Here is a 20,501-nt window from a genome sequence, read left to right as displayed (position 1 = left end):
TTTTGTATTGGTCTTGGCGCCGTCACTGCGAGGGCCAAGGCTCATGTTTGGGTGGGCCAGGCTCATGTTTGGGTGGGCCTGGCCCTCCCGGCCCCCCGCTAGAACAGGGCCTGGTCCGCAGGCTGTCCCGAGGACCTTCTGGCAGTTTAAAAATCTCCCACTTTAATCGCATCAGTCACATGACGAAACACACTGGCTTCATTTATGCCCAATTAATATTAGTAAATAAGCAGCAGAGTCTGGCCTTGAGAACAAGATGTGACCTCTCGCTGCCCCACCATGTAAGATAGAACTACGATACTTTCGCTTTAGAGCCCAGAATGGATCTATTGATGCCACTGCCTGAGAACACTACGTATGGCCCCTTAAAATACTGCCACCTGCGCAGAGATGTGCAGAACTGCCCATAGAATTGAGGCCATTGACCAAAACACTTTACACAAATCCTTTAGTCCTGACTCGCGCGCAGGGTACATTCAGAACGCCTTGATTTCCTAAGCACTTTCAGCTCTTACAGATACTTCCTTAGGTCTGGCATTAAAGGTTTGTTGGGTCTTAGCATTTTTTATTTCATGAATGCGAAAGCAAAACACTGCAAATTTCCCCCCATTTCGCATCTACGAAATAATTGGTGAAATGATTAACAAAGTGCTAAATTTTGCTACTATTTAAGCAGCTCGCAGATCAAACTCTGGTTCACCCTTAAATCTGTAACAATTATGGCATTTAATGGAACTGAACAGATTCATAAAATGGATGCAGAATTGGTTGCATGTGCAGAATCCAATCACTGAGTTGTCGATGCCAAGATTCGAACGTATCCCCATCAAATGTATCCGTGTTTTCTGCCTGTATGTTAACCAACTGCCCCATCTTTCCATGATCTCCATCCAAAACACTTGTACTTTGGTTGTTGCAACAGTCAGTGGACTTTGGAAGGTGTACTCAGGCGCCTGTTGGAGGATAGGGTACTGGGCGCAGATATAGAACAATTCCGAAGCAACACTTGAGGACGTTCCTTCTCCTACCTCGCCCCCAAGTCCTGGAACGACCTTCCCCTGCACCTCCAAACATCACCCTCCCTCCCGGAATTCAGAAAGGGACTCAAAACCTGGCTTTTCGATTGACCCCTGCAAGAACACAGCACCTGGATACCCTCATGGGTGATTAGCCAAGCTCTTCAAATCAGAGTTGATTGATTGATTAATTGAATTCAATATGTTCCTTTATTGTCAGCCAGTGCAGGACTTTTAGTACTGAGAAGATGTCTGACCATTTTACACCCAAGGTGAGGCGCACAGCAGGGTTTTATGCTTTTGGGCAGTCTGGTTCCTATGAGGTACAAAAGTAGGGACACTCTGATGAGCACACTGCTGTGAGATAGCAGTAAGAGGAGGCCCCTCCTGAGTAGCCATATGTAGTAGAAAGCTAACTTCGTAAAGCCTTCTTGGAGGTATGAAATGTGGATTTTCTGCTTCTCAGGCAGGAAGGGCCTGCCTCCGAGATCAAGAGGTATCGAAAAGCAAAATCAAAGCAAATGTGTTATGTGTGACTTGTTTGTCTGCCTGGTGTTGTCTTATGTGCCTATTGTCTTGCTTCTTCACTCCCTGTGCGTCATCAGGGACTCTCTGGGACTTCTACTGCTGTCACTTGCGATCCGGGAGAAGCTTCCTGAGGATTGAGCACGTAACACCCAGTGCCTGGTGGGACATTTAAATGTACTATAGCTATGTGTGTCTGCTTACTTGAATAAAAGTGTCTATACATGAACCTACCAGCCTGCAGTCATGCAGCAGCCACAGCACTACAAAATTAAAAGATGCTTGGGGAATGGGGTGCTGCTGGCATGACTAGAACTCTGCATTCTTTCTCTCTTTTGGTAGAGCCTAAATCTTTAATCAAAAGTTTTTTGTCATTTAAGCAACATTTACTGAATCATTCTCTGCAGACTGTATTTATTTTGGTTTCTGGAGATAAATATGAATGTGGAATAAAACAAACTTGAGACTGATTGAATATGTCCCCTGGAATACAGCAGCGCCAACTGTCAAAGGCGCTGAAAGTAGGGGTGCTGCAAGCACCCCCACAATATCTTTGCTGGAGTTCAGAAGGTGTATGAGCAATAAAGAGACTTTTTAATAAAATTGTTATCTTGTCACATTTGCTGAGCACGCAAAGACAGGGGTCAAATGTCAGACTATGTCTTCTGAGAAATTGGTGCCTATACTTTTAATTTGGGATTGGTGTTTACTTTTCTTTCTCTGACTGCAAAGTTAGAGGATTTTGTGAAGTGAACTATCTGACAATCTTGTTGCGGTACAGGGCGTGTGAAAGGAAAGGCTGTAGGATGTACGTTTTTTCTAACACACAACAAAATGTTATTCCTGTAAGTGAACTTTACAAATAGTTCAAAATATATCAGTAGTTAAGAAAGCACATTTTTTGTAATTTTGAAGTGTGATGGAGACACACATTTTAAAAGGATCAAAACAAATCAAGATACATTACTTGGTGATGAGGAAATTATAAATATTTGTAGAAACCAGATTTCCACATATTATAGTTAGTAAAACCTCAGGGCAATGCGAATTTAGTGTCCATTTCACTGGAAAAAGTACTATCTGTAAATGACAGTGTTCTACCACACCATATTTTTGTGATATATTTTCAACAGTATATTCCAAAATGCACCACCAGCTACATACTACACCCTCACCGCTCTCCTGCTGAATGCGCGTGGGTCATTTGCTACATTTGTTCTTTGTGTGATGCTTCGATTTTTCACAATCCCTGTGACTTAGTGATGTAACATTGATGGCCGCACCCTGCCCCCCCCCCCTGTAAATTGCCCCAGCACCCCTGCCCACTGTTGGTAAATGGACATGGTATTTTGGTGAGGAATGAGGCCGCTGACGAAGGCACAAGATCATAGGGATGCTTACACGTCAGATCCATTTTCACTCTACTGGATGACGGTGGTGCAATGGGCAGAGTATTGTTTGATAAAACCTTTGTGATGTGTCCCCTCTCCCGAATGAAAAGAACCTCTCCTTGCCTCATTTTGTCTTGTTGATGTAGTCGTGTCTTTCTCTTCCCTGATACTCTCCCCCCCTTAACTCCTGTATCCTCTCAGAAGGTCCCTCTTTTCTTTTTTCTCACTTCTTCCTTCTCTCCTTCCCCACTGCTTTCTCAGTTTCTCTCTTTGCCTATGTCCCTTGCCCCACTCTCCCTCCATATTTCTCTTTTGGCTGCTTCCAAAGCTTCACCCTTAGATCTTTCTTTTTCTTTGATGCCTCTTCCCGGCACTTCTGATTCCTTCAGCCAACATTTCTCATTTTGTGTCTCTGGTTCCTCTTCTCTCCATTTGTCTTGCATGTTTTTGATTTCTCGTTTCTGATCTCAGCAGTCTGCCCACACCTTCCACTGAATGATTTTGTCTTGTTTCCCTCTTTGCACCTGTTGTGAATACATGATTGTCTTTCATGCCTCCTTCCCTTCTCCCCATCACCCCGTATCCTCTTTCCTTTCGTCCGCAGCCAGCACTGTGGGAGAGACGAAGACGAAGCATGGGATGATGAAGTTCCACGAGGAGAAGAGCCTGATGAGGATGCCGCTCAATATGGGCAGCTTTCCCGACCGCTACTTCATCCTGAACAGCAGCTCCCTGCGGCTCTACAAGGAAGTGCGGGTGAGTCTTCGTTTCAGCCAGCTCCTCATTGGTAATCAGCACCCACTTCAATTGGTACCCTCAAACCAGCAACACAAAGGATAAGACAACCATGCCTGAGTTGGCTTGTTGTCCAACCTTATGTATTCAACCAAGACAGAGGTGGACTTAGCCAAGATGCTTCCAGGCGTTCCACCTAGCTAAACTTCACCTTGAGTACTCATAAGTTGTGAAATGGCGCTTTGTTCACACTATCTGTCTGTCTAATCTATCTATCTATCTATCTATCTATCTATCTATCTATCTATCTATCTATCTATCTATCTATCTATCTATCTATCTATCTATCTATCTATCTATCTATCTATCTATCTATCTATCTATCTATCTATCTATCTATCTATCTATCTATCTATCTATCTATCTATCTATCTATCTATCTATCTATCTACCTACCTACCTACCTACCTACCTACCTACCTACCTACCTACTGAGAGAGACACATAAATATGCACATGAAGCATTTCTTTGAGGACAAAAAACTAGTTAACAGAAAAATAGCATAGTAGTTATATATATATATATATATATATATATACACAGACAGATATATATATATAGATGTATATATAGATATATAGATATATATAATATTTCTCACTCACCACAACACGGCCTAGCTAACTTGCCATTTTCTTGTCCGTGCTTCTGTGTGCATATTTCAAAGGAGCAGACTTGTGGAGCATGTGAGCTTCACCATTGCTTAACCAAAAGACCACCAAGATTGAAACTGTTTTTCCTTTGACTCCCCTGAGCTACATTAAAAAAAAAAGAAATTTGAACGTAATTGGGCAAGGGATATCAACTTTTGTTACAGTTATTACAGTCTAACTGTAGAAGACAACGGGGACAGGCTTTTAAGGCAATTCAGTGGAAGTAGTAGAAATCTTGAAAACACTTCAGAGCCTCCTGGTAGTAGCCCAGCAGGTTGCTAGGGATCAAGCTTGGTAGCCTCTGAGTGAACATGGTCGGGTAGATGCAGGCCCAGGTGATCTTTCTACTGCAAGAGTGTAACAGCTCTTAATTTCTGTAATTTTGCGTCATGGTTGCTACGCAAGACTCCAGATATTACACTGTTATGCCACATCATGTCATATAAGAGCCTTTCATGGCAAAAAGTTAGTGCAAGTGCACAGGAACAACATGAAGATCCAGAAAGAGAACAGCTGCTGTTTGAGGGCGCTTGTGTTTTTTGTGCTATTTTTTTTTAAGCACAAAACGTGTCCTCACCTATTAAATGTACATGAGGACGCATTTTATGCTAAAATATAGCGACAAATCCAGATTTAAGTTTTGCTCAATTCCGCATAATGTTTCTGGAATTTCGCATACCTATGCAAGAGTAAATTATGTGAATTTCGCACTCCACTAGTTAGATGTTGGAGGTTTGGGCTCACACCGGTCTTGGCAGGACCGCCATCTGCTTGGCCACTGGCCAACAAATACATTTCTCACACAGAGTGTGAAGAAAAAGATTCCATGTTAAGACCAGGCGCGAATATAGGAAAATGTGAATTGTTAAACAGTTCCAGGCAAGACCCAAGAAATCTCTTCCCTCTCATCTCCCGATGGTTTCTAGGAATCCTTTAAAGCTAAGAAGAACATGGACCACCGGCGTAACTTAATTAGTTTCCGGCACGATGTGTCTTTATCTTTAAACATGAGTGGCTGAATAAAAGTATATTATATTAAACCTGTCATAACTTTTCATTGGATTGAGATACTTGAAATGTGATTTCGATCTAACTACAACCACAAATACCATCTCAATGGTAATCACCTGACCTGAGAAATACAATTTGGCCAAATTTTAAATTTTAGGAAAGATCACGCTTTATGCCCGACCTGTCTGGCTTCTGCTTGGCACACTGACAGCATGAGACATACGGCTCAGTTGGGGAAACCTGTCATCCACGTGGAAATCATTCAAACTTGTGAGAAGCAGAAAGACATAAAATAATAATTGCAATTCAAAATTATATGGTAAGCTTCGAGTGTGACATCTGCAGATAAATATACAAGTCAGCATTAAAATTATGTTGCTTGCATGAAGAAAGCTTTTCAGCATAATTTCTTCAAAATTCACAAAGCCAGAAACATTTGATAAATGTTTTGAAGTCTCTAAAGTGCATTGGGCGTTCACCTATAAAAACAATGAATAAAACCCCAATTGTAAGCTTCACATCCCATCTGACTACATGTTTGGCACAGGGCCAGATGTTAATTGAGGATTGAGACTATCATTTCCTCAAAAGGAGTGTTTTTCATGTAGAGATATTAATATGTGGAGACGGCCATATTGTAATAGTTCACATTGCCAGTGCCCATGCTGTAATATCTCTTTTCGTCGAATAAATAAGGACATCCCCTTCCAGTGATCTCAATTATAAGCCCACCACTTGCATTGAAGTTGGCAAAACTATTTAAAAGTATTATGAAATATTCTGCTCTTTTTTTATTCATATACTCATTACCAATTGCAAAGTGTTTTACAACAATGTTGTTGCCCAACTGGAATATATATTCATGGTATCCACAGTGTAAAGATAAAATAGTGATTTGAGCTGGCCAGAATTAGAAACTGCATCGTTCAGCTTTCAGTAGATAGAGAATATAATAACTTTAATCTTAAGCATGATTTTATTTAGTTAAAATATTTATATTTTGATTGTAAGAAAAGCAAGAATTTCATTGTATCAAATCATTACATTAATAATATAAAATTAGTTACAACTCACTAGTTGAAAGTCATTTTTAAATCTGTGAAATATAAAAAAAATACAATATATTTTAAATATGATTGCTGCAAGACAAAAATGTAGATTTAGGGAAATATACAATAACAATAATTAGATCTACTAATGCGAATATAATAAATATAGCTGAAGCTTGTAAGGTACAGCTATCAAATAAAATTGGATCTAAAATATAATATAAGACAAAAAAGGGAAAAGAAGGAGAAAGAAAAATTGTGTGTCAGAAAAATACACATAGTGTTAGCATGATCACATAAATATTACATTAAACTATAGTAACAATTTAATCTGTATTCATTTATGAAGTCTTAGTAACATTTTCTAATATTAATTGGAAAAATTCCTCTATGGAGATTAGAATGGACATTTGTTAAATGACCCTAAACACGTCGTTTATAATCTTATTGTTAATATAAATGCCATAGACTGCATCTACCCTATCATTGAAACATGCACCATACCACAATGCAGAAAAAGATAGTGTTTGAGTATCTTTCCAACAGGAAGTAACATCTTGGAGAGCAATTGAAATCAATAAATTGAGAAATGTATATTCTTTGCTACTCAAATCTGGAGGGAATCTCAATGTGTCTAAAAAGATACTTCTAAGAAAGCATCATTACACATAACATACATACTTTGTATTGCCTATTTCAGAGAGATAAGTTCAATACTTTTTCTTTATATGTAGTATTCATTTTATGTAGCCTATCGTATACAAAGGATAAAGTCTGTGAAATAAGTCTTGGAGATTTTATACAGTATAAGGCAGATTTTGTCCTATAACAATGTAGACCACCATGTTTTCAAATCCCATTCCTAATGTAATTCAAAAAGTGTTTTTTCTCTAGTGCTTGAAGCTTAAGCCTAATATTGAACAGAGGATGACCCTAATCTATTCTCAGTTGTCCTATGACATCTTATATTTAACCCTCATCCTTTATTAAACAGAATCCGAGACGCCAGAGTGTAACAACGGAGAATGTAAGTAGAGAGTTGGGCCCATCCTCTGCCTTAAAAGGGCTGATCCCTTTTTTGATGTAGTGGGGAATGGCCCTTTTAAGGCTGTTTTCTGTCTTTCTCTTCTGGTGATGGGACCCTCTGCCAAGAAGAGGCTTAGCTTTTTACTACCTTGCAAAGCTCTCCTGGGTCAACCTCAACTGTTTCTATACCTCAGCAGGACTCGAGGCTGCCAATAAAATACTGCATGTTGCCATGGTAATTAGTGATGATGCATGCATTCACTGAAAGGGTAGCAGAGACTGGACTGTGTCTGGTTGGTGGCAAGAGAATTACACAAAGAGACGTAAGGCCAAGGCCTTTCTAAAACAAACTGCAGGCTTGGATGTTTGTCTCTGTCCAGGGAGAGGGTTAGAGTTGTCTAGGTAAGTCTAATGGGACATGACAGATACATTGCCTACATTTTGAAATTTGATTCACTTGGTTAATGAATCCTGTTGCATGGGGCAGTGGTAATGATGAGGGGTGGTGACCACTGTGGTGGGCTTGGAGAGCATTTCACGGCACTCTCCATGAATAGTCACTCGAAGATCATTTGGACTAAGCAGACATCCCTCTACACATGTTATATCATCTTTACGGTGCAGCCCACTGGGCATTGCTGTTTCCATGTGGAGTTATGTCTAGGGAAGCCTGCAGTAGCTGCACAGAAGAGCAACACTGTGTTGTCCACACCTCCCGCGTTTATCATTTGCCTTTCCTGTTGGGCGGTCCTTCTTTTCCTTTGCATTTCAACAAGAGGGCACACGGTATTGACTATGCACTCTCACATTTGGGCCTGCTTAGATTGCCCAGGTACATCCCAGAGTGCCAATCCATGCCCACCATGAACTGCCCTCACTATTGCTGATCTCCTCCCGTTGACCCAGGATACCTTTGCAAGATGATGCGTGTGACCGATCAGGGGCGCAGCTCAAACACTCTCAAGGCATCTGTTTGGTAGACTTTCCTCTTTGATTGATTGTTGCTTTTGTTGATTATTTGTGCCTAACATTGTTTTTCAAAATGACTTAACATCCTTTGTATGACTAGGAGTGAAAAGGCTGATTACGGTACATCCTTTGAGCCCGGCCTTTCTGAGGAGAATCAGTGGTGCTTTACTATTCTCTACACTGGTACTCCGCCGTGTGCCTTGTTGCTCGCTCCACCTTGGTTTGAAGACGTATATTCAATACTGTTCTCTCTCACGTGTTCCAACAGCCAACCACAAGGGTTCTTAATGTTTTTATTTCCTTGTGCCTCAGTCGCTACCCTCTAGATTCTGTATGTGAGGATAAAGGTGCATGATGTAAAGCAAGAGCCCCTTTCTCCCAGTTGTTTAGGCTCGAGAGATACATTTGGACATTCTGAATATGTGCTGCCATGTCCAAGTTGCTCTGTTTGTGATCAGAGTGTTGTCCATACCCCTTGCTAACTCAGACCAATTTGTTTTTACTGTAGTCCATGTGTACTACTGTGTAAAGTGCTTATATCTCCTAGCCAAACACCGGCTTCCCTTTCACTGAAAAGATGAAGTTCTTGCCTCCAATGTAAGGGTCTCTTCCTCTAAACTCAACAAATACACTTCTGAAATGTAGCTTTTATATTGCACTTGATAATCTTTTTTCTGACCTGGCCCTAAATTGGCTATGTTATCATGCTTCAAAACATGTTTAATGCAGCAGATGGGCTAATGGATGAACGGAAGATAAAGAAAGTATAAGAAAGTGCGCAATAATACCTGCTGGAGCAGCATTCATTTAAATGAGCATATGACCCAGCTAGCAGCAAGCTGTGACCATGTATATGTTGGCAAATCAGACCAGCCCAAGTCTAGCTAGTCTAATAGAAACAGAAAAAAGACTTATAAAATATGGAGGATAGAAAGAAAGCTGTAGATTAAGGATATGAAATGGGGCAAAGTGTAGTTTAATAAAAACTTAAAGTAAAGGGTCAGTTTCCTAAACACACCTACTCACTTCTAGTGACCAATCAACAGGCTAATACACCTGACAAGGGCTGTAGCCTAATAAAGTCTGTGTTCACACAAATAAGCTCTTATTGAATGTGGTATTGAGGGCCTCCCCCGTGATTCGCTGTTGGACCGCTGACGTCGTGCGTGGAATGCAGAATAGATGTCTGGACCTCAGCTGGACCCCTCTAGAGATGCTGCGAAGAGGATAAACAAGGAGAACATTAAAACCATAAGGAGGAAAGTCACATTTTCGGTGTGCTACTTCTTTTCGTCATGTTCTGCTTCATTCTCCCATCTCCTTTTACTGCGTGAAAACGCCAGTCTGTCCTACCTGAGTCCTGGGTCCCTGGGGGTCAGCGGTCATCAACAACCAGTAGAATCACACTTCAGAGGTAGGACTTTGTTGTTTGTGTTCTGTTAACTTTGTGTTTTTGTCTCATTCTTCAGAGTCACAAGCCAGAGAAGGAGTGGCCGGTTAAAAACATCACCATTTACCTCGGGATTAAGAAGAAGCTTCGTCCTCCGACCTGGTGAGTACTGCGGCGCCGTGCTGCTCGGGGCGCGAGCCCCTGTACATCACTGAGGGCTCGATGCAAGGGTTGGTTGCGTCACTGCATATACCTGTTTAGACTCACAGAATTGCAATATATGTATAGCAGGTCTCTCGGACTAGGCTGCTCCCCAAGGATCAGCCAAAGCTTTAATGAAATGTGGAAAGTTGCCTCCTTTCCTCTTGCTTCAAGGTTTTTATGCATTATTTGTAATTAAGGCCTCTTGGCATGATGTAATCATCAGTTTTATTGGGATTAGAAACTATTCGATAATGAGACATCCCACATGTCATGTAAATAGTACATGATTTATCGCAGCCTAAATGCAAGCCTGCTTCGACGTATGCGTAAAGATCAGAGTTGGACTTTCCCTTTGTGCTAAACGCCAGACCTTACCTTCCCTGAATGGCAGATGACTTCACCAACAATCTCCTAACGGCTCTTCATGTGTCCGAAGATGTAGTCTATATGCCACCAGCCATCGGGCGAAGAGGAAGAAGGTCGATTCTGATCCCCTCGCATTCTCTTACCCCAAGTTGAAATAATAGACCCAATTCACAAAGCTGCTTGCACTTGTAAGTGGCGTGCAGACAACAGAATTTACCACGGTACCTTTACCTTTGCAACTCCCCCAAAAAATCTGAATTCACACCTGTAAATCGATGTACTCACACACATTACAGCAGTATGGCGTAATATCACATGGGAGTAAATCTTCTCCCATAGGTTAGAAGTGGTTATTCCAGGGTGGCAACGCCTTTCAAAGTAAGTGAACATAGAATCAAATGTATATGTAAGATCCATAAATGCATAAGCGGAAGCCTTTATTCACCACTGATTTCTTGACAATTAACGTCTCCAACACAAACCTGTGAACCGGAGTAGCCACATAACGCCTTTACCACCCTGGCCTTCATTGCTGGACTCCTCGTCTTCTTTCCAGTGCCTCAGGTTTTGTAATATGACCTTTTCCAACCACTTGGAAGGATAGTGCAGGAAGCTGCAGGCCTGTGACATGATGAGTCTGACTGTGAATACTTGTTGGTCAGAGGGGCACTTTTCACCGTTCTACAAGGCAGTGGGATCCAGTCAAGAACAGGATTGTTCTACAGATCCTAGATGAACAGCGCCCCGGCATGCACCATTGTTATCACATTTCTAACCTTTGGTCTTGTCATTGTTCTCCAAAGACTGGGTCTTATCAAACTTTCTTAGGTCCAGACCTCTCTCCTAATGTGGGTTGTTCTTACTGGTATTCTGGAGTCAATTCAATAAAGGGGGTTATGTTTCCCATAGTTTCAGAGCGGGGGATCAAATTCGTCAACTCGCTCCAGTGCAGTGGGCCTTGGGATTTTTCAGATTGTACGGGCAGGAGAGCAGGGGGTGGACAGAAGGGAAGGAGAGAACATTTTTATTTTAGCTTCTCGTGGAGATGTCCAAGCATTTTCATATCTGGCGGGAGGCTAGTGAGAGACTGTTTAAAACACAGAGGTGATTTTTTCCTCTTGTTCTACCTGTTCTTGCAATTGGCTTCCAAACCCAGTAATTGAAATGCGCAGCTGTGTATAACTGAAGTTTTGTATTAAAAAAAAGGAAAATAAGAGACTTCTTACAAAGAAAAATTGCGCAAAATGATCAAGCAACTGACAAAGAAAATAAAAGTGATGCTTTATTTTGGTCAACTCGCGAATGGAAGAAGTCTTGTGTGACTCTGAAAGCTAATATACTGCCACATCATTATAATTATACGGCAAGACTTCTAAAATATACCCATCCTCTATAGATTGTTATGTTTCCAGGGCCAAGTTGACTTTTGAAATTCTAGGTTCCCTACAAGATGGATGTGTTATAGAATGTCTGGAAACAGACAGATGCAGGAGACGAAATATCAATTTTCTGTTACTTAATTACCTACAGACAAGGTGTTTGGAATGGATGCCAAAACTGTACTGTGGAACATGCCTCTTTGCCCTCTAATGTTCTGAGCCCTTTTCTCTCTGCTAAAATGTCAGGTCCTTGCATTTAGCGTAAAGGGCAAAAACAAATTTGAGTCTCTGTTATCAAAACTCACAATAGTTTGCCATGGCAACTCTGCAAAGCTTCTAGTTGCTACGATACCAGTGCCAAATTGCTTTCATCGTACTGGTAAAATTATTGGGCTTAAAATGTAATGTTGTATTTGCATATTAGCAGAACTAAATCTTTCCATCTCTTTCTTTCAGCTGGGGGTTCACCATGGTGTATGAAAACGAGAGGCGTGAAAAAAGTTCATGGTAAGGAGAAATTGTGAATGCAGAACTTAAAACGTCAGGTGGCTGTATGCATGGAGTGGCCACTGAGACTCTAGGTCAGTGGGCTTCAAGGAGGGGAAGAGGGTGGGTGGCTTGCGCTTATCTGATCACTCAGCTGCACAACGAACAAGCCCCACATGCTGAACACCAGGACATGCATTATAAATTAGGATCTCTGTCTGCGCCCTGGGTCACCCTAAGCTAGGTGCATCTGGTACAGACCAGGACAGTGTGCCCGATTATACTAAAACATGTATTGCAGAGAGCATATTAGTGAAAGACTGTGCCCCTTGGTATTGTGCTGAGGCACATGTAGCAACAGCATTATCTGTATTACAGACAGGGCTGCAGAAGCATCTGCAATCACTTCTGTAAACCCAAGGTGCCCCGGGGCCTTAAATATCATGCGCACACACCAGTTTCACTCCAAGGGCTGTTTCTATTATGCGACCCCTGAAAGTAATAAACACTGTCAGCGGCATAAGAAAGGGGTCTCTAAAAAGGTGCCACGTTCTGCCACTTACTGTGCCTTTTTTTGCCTCTTAATTTAGTGAATTCTGATGCATAATTTGGTGCTCCCCTGCTGCATAATTCCAGTGGATCTGCCCATAGAATGTTTTTTGGTCTTGGAGTCAGATGTACGACTCACCAATTTGCGAGTTGCAAATTGGGATTCACAACAGTGTCTGAAACACTGTTTGAGATTCCCAATGGGTTTGCAAACTGCATGCCTCATGCATATTAATAAGACTGTCACAGTTTGCGTCCTCATTGGGAATGGCTGGCACTCCCAGGGATACTTTTCCCCGGGACAATTGCCTGCCCTTAAAATATTTTGAGAGCCACTCACAACGGGGAAGTGGTCCCCTGGGGACCCCTTCCCGTTTGCGAGTGGTTTACCAAGTTTCTGTGAAGGGTGGTAAACAGTGACTGTTTTGCAACCGCAACTGCGGTCGCCAAACAGTCATACATAGCTTCAGGAGTTGCTATTAGGAAGGGACACCCTTGATACCCCCTCTTCTAATAGCGAGTCGCTAATCCTATTTTGCGACTCGCAAAATAGGATTAGTACATGGGCCACACTTTTTTTGCAGTCGCAAACGGGTCTAAAACCCATTTGCACCCGCAAAAAACATTAGTACACCTGGCCCCTGATAACATGGCACACCCGCAACAAGTTCATCTTAAGCTCTAGTACTTGTGGGCAACCCACAATCTCTTGTGGTATCGTCCGTGCTTCGTGTGGCCACTCTCGGGTTGTAAGCGGCTCCTTGCTTTCCTCACTGCCACGCCGTAGGTGACAGATGTTGCAGTGCACCCCATTTTGAAATCATTTTCTTGTGATTTATCTGAACCACCCTTGCGATCGCAGTGATTCCCACTTCCCTCGGAACCTCAATGCTTCCATCATTCCGTCTGTTCCATGACGTGGGCCCTCCCACCGCCCATAAAGTTCGTAAGAGTATCCTACTTGCTGCTTTCAGGGTGTTGTACCTCTTTGATGTTTGTTAGTAACGAGTTTGGTTTTCCTAGTAATTGGCCGGAGCACAGTCCAGGTCCCTGATATAACCAATGAGGGAATGGGCAAGTTAGAGATATTTATACAAGGATGTACTCGCAGAATGAAAGGGTTTCCGGTGAGTCTCTGATGGGAAGGTGCTTTTACTAATAGCGTACAGCGTGCCACCCTGTGGATACGGCATATGGTCTTTGACTGCAAGCAATATCGACCTTGCATTATGAATGACATCTCCACCGCTGGTTTTCATTGCAATTCCTAGTGAAACCGCTCTGAAAAACATAATGTAAACATATTTTTCAGAAGGGGCATGTGTTCCACTGACAGCATAATCATTTCAGACGAATATATAAAATGTGTTTTGTGGTATTGAAGAACATAGAGCCATCTTCTCCCTTCGCCCCATCAGACTCCCTCTCTCACCACGCCACAGGTCAATCACACATGCATCCTACTCTACCAACACACCCTTCATCATTCATGATCTATGGATATCCCGCTCCCCGCATCAGCAGCCATCCCAATGTGTTACCCAAAAACTGCAGGTCCTGTGCTCTAAAAGCAGCAAGAGAATCCAAGCAGAAGACTTTGGTGGCCAAAGTATGGCTGAATCTTGGGTTCATGCATTAGAGCGAGTGATGAGTGGTGCATGTATTGGTATGCGATGCATGTGATGCGATGCATGTGACGTCCTGCATTACAAAGATCAGGGAGTACGCGCACTTCAAGATGAGTCTGCTTTCTTGTACTTTCGATTAGTTGTTCCTTCATACATGCTGACAAAGCACACTAGTGGTAAAATTCTAAACAATAAGAATTTTCCAAACTGCGTGGGACTTTGTGACGCCTCCATGTGTTGGCTATGAACTTTGTTGATATCTCCAGATTTCTCCCCTTAAGAGTTCCTTGTCATTTGTGTCCTGAAAGACATGACTGCAGGATATGCATGACTGTGGCAAAAATATTCCATACTGTGGTGCAATAAGTAATTATTGCACCCCTAGGATACTCTATAGCTTTCCTGGAATTGTTTCATATAATTAATATACTTTCAAAAATTCTATAGAGTGGGGAGGTGGAGATTTGCCCCTTGCCAAGAGGCAGGGGCCACAGTGACAGGCTTTGCACCGCCAGCTCCTGGCCTCTGAGGACTGACGTCGCCTATCCTTGTCGGGATACTTGCTCCCACAACCCTCCAGAAGGACATGGTCTTCAGGCTGACCTTCTGAAAGCGTTGAGTGAGGTCACGCCTTTCCTGTACACTGCGTGCACTAGGCCCACTGGGCACATGCGTCACAGGCGGAGGCCCGCCGTAAGTTACTTTTTGTTCTCTGAAGTGCATTTGTTGTGCACATTCTCACTAGATGTATAGCCTAGAAGTGCTTTCAGAATCCAGGTGCCCCTTACAGTTCTGGGATTCTTAATGACTGGAACCACATAGGTCTGTTGGTATTGTTTTTAATTGAGTTTCCTGCTGTCTAAATGCAGGAGATACTGGAAAGTGTCTCGCAAGCATGGAGTAAAGCAACGTGTTGTTTAGTGATGGAAATTACTGGATAGTGGCAGGCTAGTTCCTTGTGTGGGTCTACGTGGCGCCTTACGTATGTTGATGCATTTTACAAAGGACAGTGTTGGTTTCATTTTGCCGGGTTGTCCAGTTGTCTCTTTTTCGGGCTGGTTATATTTCGATGGTATTTCTGTGCAGTATTGTGCACCAGGCACAGCAGAACCCTGCCTGGATCATAGTACATCAAAGAACACAATAAGTAATACCTTTTCAGTTAGTCACCTGTTGCCGCAGAGGCTGGTCTACAAATTGATGCTTCTATAAGCTCCATTTATGCTTTTTCTCCTTTTCCTATGGTCTGGTGGCAATACGGCCTTGCACCACCTCCGCACACAGACCCTGTTTAATGAAAACATTTTAATTGAATTTCTGTTGCATGTACTTTGATCGCAGGAGGCCACAGCTGCACGCTAGATAGAAATAAGAATCAGCTTAGAGTCATTTGGGTGTTTTTCGTTGTGATTTTAGTTGGACTAATACTGTGCCTAAATGAGATAAAGGGTTCCCCTGCTGCGAAATCATTAAACTTTGAAGACTACAGCAGTATAAAATGGTGGGGACATTGCAATCACTGTTTAATGACTCCTGTGCCTTCCTCTTGGTCATTAAATGTTGACTACAGCTAGATTGTTCCCTTGTGATGTAGGGCAACAGCCCCTAATCAGCCAAGGACCCCATTATAAGTTACAGCATAGTATTCCTGCACCCGGAAGAACAGATGCCACGGGTATTGCCACTCCTGGGAGTCGGGAATACCAGGCATTTAGTGAGATTGTTAATATTCTAATTGCAGCAACGGCGGGCCCTTCTTGCCGCACCTCACATCAGTTCCAAGCAAAATAATAGTCGTGCAATCAACCCCAAACGCCAGCCGTTGAGCAGCGTTACTGTGTTCCAGATCAACAAAGCTTAAGAAATAAACAGGGGTGCACGAGTCAGAGTCCAAAAAACCAAAACGTTATAACCAAGTATTTTCTTTATTTCAATTGTAAACGAGTTCCATTTGATAAAAATGATCAGCCAACGTGTTTCATTCCCTCAAGGGGAACTTCATCAGGGCTTTGATTAGTGTTTCCTGTTTCCATAGTATTTCAGAAAAATTCACGGGGTGCAGTCTATTTCACATGCACCTCAGATTACAGTAGTTGCTTTAAAAGTATCCTTAGTTCATCGGTGTGTTCCTCGATGGGGAAATTAGTGAGATTGTTGCTGAGATAACCTGTGCTTCTACACTGAATACCACAAGCTTTTCACCATTTTTCAGCAGAGCATTTTCCCTGCTGTGAGAAGGTGAAGTGTCTGGTGAAATACTCGAGCCACAGTTATCCTGGAGTATTTGGAATTTCCAGATGCAACGGTTTACCTCTATTACCAGCTGCACTGGGAATAATGACGCTCTTCTAATGTGAGCCAAAGGCCCTTATTACGAGTCGCACAGTATTGGCGGTTGCAAACCCTGCATGAAAAATGTACATTACCCTGCAGTAACACCACACCAGTACTGTGCATTTAAGAGTTAAAGCCCATTGAATGGGGAATAACTGAACAGACCGGGATTTACTAGTCATAAAAAAGCCCGGTATTCGGAGTTATGTAGGGTTTAATGCATAGATTTGCCATCTGCTCAAGCAGATTGTAACTAAAAAATTACAGAAAGTGATGGAGTGCTGGAACACAAGAAGCATCACAGTGAGCAGACCCTTCAGAAACCCAATTTCCTCAGTGACCTTCACAACAGATGCATCCCACACAGGGTGAGGAGCTCACCTGGGGAAAGGAAACATCGAAGGCCTTTTTAACACAACTGAGGCGGTGAAGCACATACCTTTTCTGGAACTAAACCGTTTTCCTGGCTCTAAAGGACTTCCAAAACACAAAGAATCAAGTGGTCCAAATTCAAACGCACAACACTAGCACAATGTTCTTCCTCAACAAACAGGGGGTTATGAGATCACACCCACTTTCCCAGCGAGCAGGAGACATCTGGAGATGGGCCATCCAGAAGAGCATAATGCTAATAGGCATACACCCACCAGGGGTGCATCACGCAGAAGCAGACAAACTAAGCAGACAGGAAAATTCCTCCCACCAATGGGAACTCAAACAAGCTGTGGGCGACATCTTCCACTGGTGTGGAAAACCACACATAGACCTCCCTGCAACATGGAGGAACACAAAATGCCAAAGCTTCGCCTCCATGTACCCGCAACAGGAGTCAGAGAGGAATGCCCTTTGATAGATTTGTCGGGGAGATTTGCATACGCTTTTCCACCAGTTCCATGGAAACCAATGGTGCTGAACAGATGCAGACAAGCAGCTATGACACTAATACTGATCGCCCTACAATTGGCCAGACAGACCTGGTTCTTGAAACTAATGGAAGTAGCAGAAGCCAGAATAATAGAGCTACCTTTGCCTCGAGACTTACTGAAATGGAGGGGGCAGGTATATCACCAAGAACTAGCAGTGCAGAGTTTGGCCATGTGAACCTGCCACACAGAACCATAGAAGTACTCAAAGAGGCCGGAAGGTGCAGCACAAAAAAATGCTACAATGTAAAGCGAAGTAGATGCACACACTGGTGTGAAACAGTAGCAGCCATGGAAGGATGGCCAGTAGCAGTCACATTAGTCAAGTAGCTCATCAGTCTCCTAGATGATGGATTTACATATGCCTCACTAAAGGTGCACCTCTCAGCCATAGTTGCCTACACTAGAGGGATCAAAGGGACAAGTTTCTTCAAGGTACCAGTCACCAAGGGTTTCCTGGATGGGGCAGAAGGGATATCTCCACCCAGGACAGTGCCTGCACCATTATGAAATCTAAATCTCGTACTAACAAAACTTATGGCTATCCTCTTTGAGCCAATGCACGGAACAGACCTTTATGACGGTCTTTCTAATAGCCGTTACCTCCATAAGAAGGGTCAGTGAACAATAGGCACTAACAACACATAAACCCTACTTGCAAATACATATGGGCAGAGTGGTAAAGAGGACTAATCCACAGTTCCTACTAAAGGTAATTTGTCACTTCTGTGTCAACCATGCCAACCAAATACTACAGCTTTTTTTTCAAAAACTAAAAACACCCAGAAAGAGCTCTGCACACTGGATGTAAGAAGGGCTGTCATATACTATCTGCCGGAAATGAAGGACATCAGGAATATAAGCCTGTTCTTTGTTTATTTCACCCCAAATAACATAGGAGATCCTGTAACCAAGGGAACTATCGCAAGATGGGTAGTACAAACTAGCCTCCGTTGCAGCAAATCTGCACGCACGCCGCTAGCACACAGACCAGGAGCCCAAGGAAAAAAGGAGCCACACCGGCCTCCATAGCCAATGTCGCAATCAAGGATATCTGCATGATCTTCCGTGAAAAGATTCCCGATGCAGAACCTGTCGGAGTAGTTTTGCATCTTGAACAATTTCCTGGATTCATATGCGACTTACTCACCTTCCTGGGACATGAGGAGTGTGGAAAACAAAGAATTACATTTGAATTACGTTGTTCAATAAAGCCGCAACAAGACTCAGTCAGCAACAAAAAAAGTAAAAAGGAGGGAAAAAAACGTTAGAAATCAACCAAACAAATGGGTTTCCAGGTCAGGCGTCTGACATCATGGGGAAGGACCAAGGACAACAATTGGTTGACACCGCCCTGCAGTAAATAAATAAATAAAGAGGACAGACAAAAGAATACCAGACCCAGCCACTAAATGGTGGAATAATGCACAACATATGAATCCAGAAACTTCTTCGAGTTGCAAAACTACTCATAGAAGTAAGTAAGCTTTTTGTTCTATTAAAAGATCAATCCTGTGCTCAGAGCTGAAAAACATGGGTGAACCTTTAACCCTATGTCCTCCTTTGGTATTCATTCATTTAATTCAATTTGCACCCATAAGATCGACAAGAAGAGCACACAGAATCTAGGATTGATTTTTTTTTCATCCAGAACCAACCCGTCCCTCGGTTTTCCTAAAGACTAAGGGCCGTAATTAAAGTTTGATGGACAGGATATTCCGTCAAAGAGTGTCAGATATCCTATCCACTATATTACAGGTGCTATAGGCTAGAAGGCAATAGTAATGAAGCGAATAGGATGTCGGCCGCGTTAATGAAGGAGTATCCCATCCGCCAAAATCTAAATAAGCCCCTAAGTCATACTCTGAACACAGCGACTTTGACCAACGATGACATGGCACAAAGTTTGGTGCTGAAGTCTTCACAGGAAATATTGTTGTTGACCTTTGGATGTTAACATTGCATAACTAAAAACATTGTAGAATTGAAGCACCATTTAAACAGATAATGATAATGGAATTGATGAGGACTCTACCGGCTTGAAACAAGGCTGCTGATTGTTCTCTTTACCTGTTTTTTTCTGTCTTGAAATCCGAGCATTTCCTCCCAGGTTGGCTGTTTGTGTTCACATGTATGCAATTAAAGCATAATGTGACCTTTAGCGATTACACATCATTATGGCATACTGCAGAATTAGGCAAAAAATAATGAATAATTGAAAGATTACATTGGCTTTCGATGTATTTAACCCCTTCGCCGCGGGGGTAATTCCCCCACGGGGTGGGAGGGGGCCGCTGTGCTCGTGACGAGCCCAGCTCGTCATGAGTCACAGTGGAGCTGGGCTCATGATGAGCTGGGCTCGTCACGACTCCGCCCACTGATTAATTCGCCCGCACAGGCGGGGAATCAATCGCGCGTGGGCGAACCGCGGCCGTTATAACGAGCCCAACTCGTCATGAGCACAGCTCCACTGTGACTCATGACGAGCTGGGCTCGTCATAACCATGGAAGGGGTTAAAAAATAATGTGATTGAATATAGGCTTGTTTACATTAGTGTCAGTCAATTCTTTCAGCTATTAACCCCTTCGATGCTCATGACGGAACGGTTCCGTCATGAGCATCGGTTGAGCTGTGCTCATGACGGAACCGTTCCGTCATGGCCCCGCCCGCGCTAGAACCCTTCAGCACCGCGGGGGAATCCGCGCAGCGCTGAAGGGGTTAAATTGGGTTAAATGTTATTTTGAGCTCTTTAAATGAAAAATGAACTGAAAAAAACTGGACTATAAAGCACTTTAAAAAAGCATG

General features: G+C 42.8%; 1 protein-coding gene across 20 annotated transcripts in view; it reads left to right on the top strand.

Annotated features, from left to right (window-relative positions):
- The window catches only part of ARAP1 (ArfGAP with RhoGAP domain, ankyrin repeat and PH domain 1), an 826,919-nt gene that overhangs the window by 775,692 nt on the left and 30,726 nt on the right, over positions 1 to 20,501 (top strand). For 14 of the 20 annotated variants that reach the window (XM_085623389.1, XM_085623384.1, XM_085623387.1 and 11 more), the window contains 4 exons: positions 3,537 to 3,688; positions 7,436 to 7,468; positions 9,906 to 9,988; positions 12,232 to 12,282. In XM_085623389.1, coding sequence (XP_085479515.1) covers positions 3,537 to 3,688; positions 7,436 to 7,468; positions 9,906 to 9,988; positions 12,232 to 12,282 — 319 coding nt within the window. The remainder of the gene's footprint in view (positions 1 to 3,536; positions 3,689 to 7,435; positions 7,469 to 9,905; positions 9,989 to 12,231; positions 12,283 to 20,501) is intronic. The other 6 variants (XM_085623395.1, XM_085623390.1, XM_085623386.1 and 3 more) reach the window with 1 other exon arrangement.

The sequence above is a fragment of the Triturus cristatus genome, chromosome 8 (genome assembly GCF_964204655.1).
Source record: "Triturus cristatus chromosome 8, aTriCri1.1, whole genome shotgun sequence".
NCBI classification, from domain to species: Eukaryota; Metazoa; Chordata; class Amphibia; order Caudata; family Salamandridae; genus Triturus; species Triturus cristatus.
This window is presented reverse-complemented; position numbering and strand designations above follow the sequence as displayed.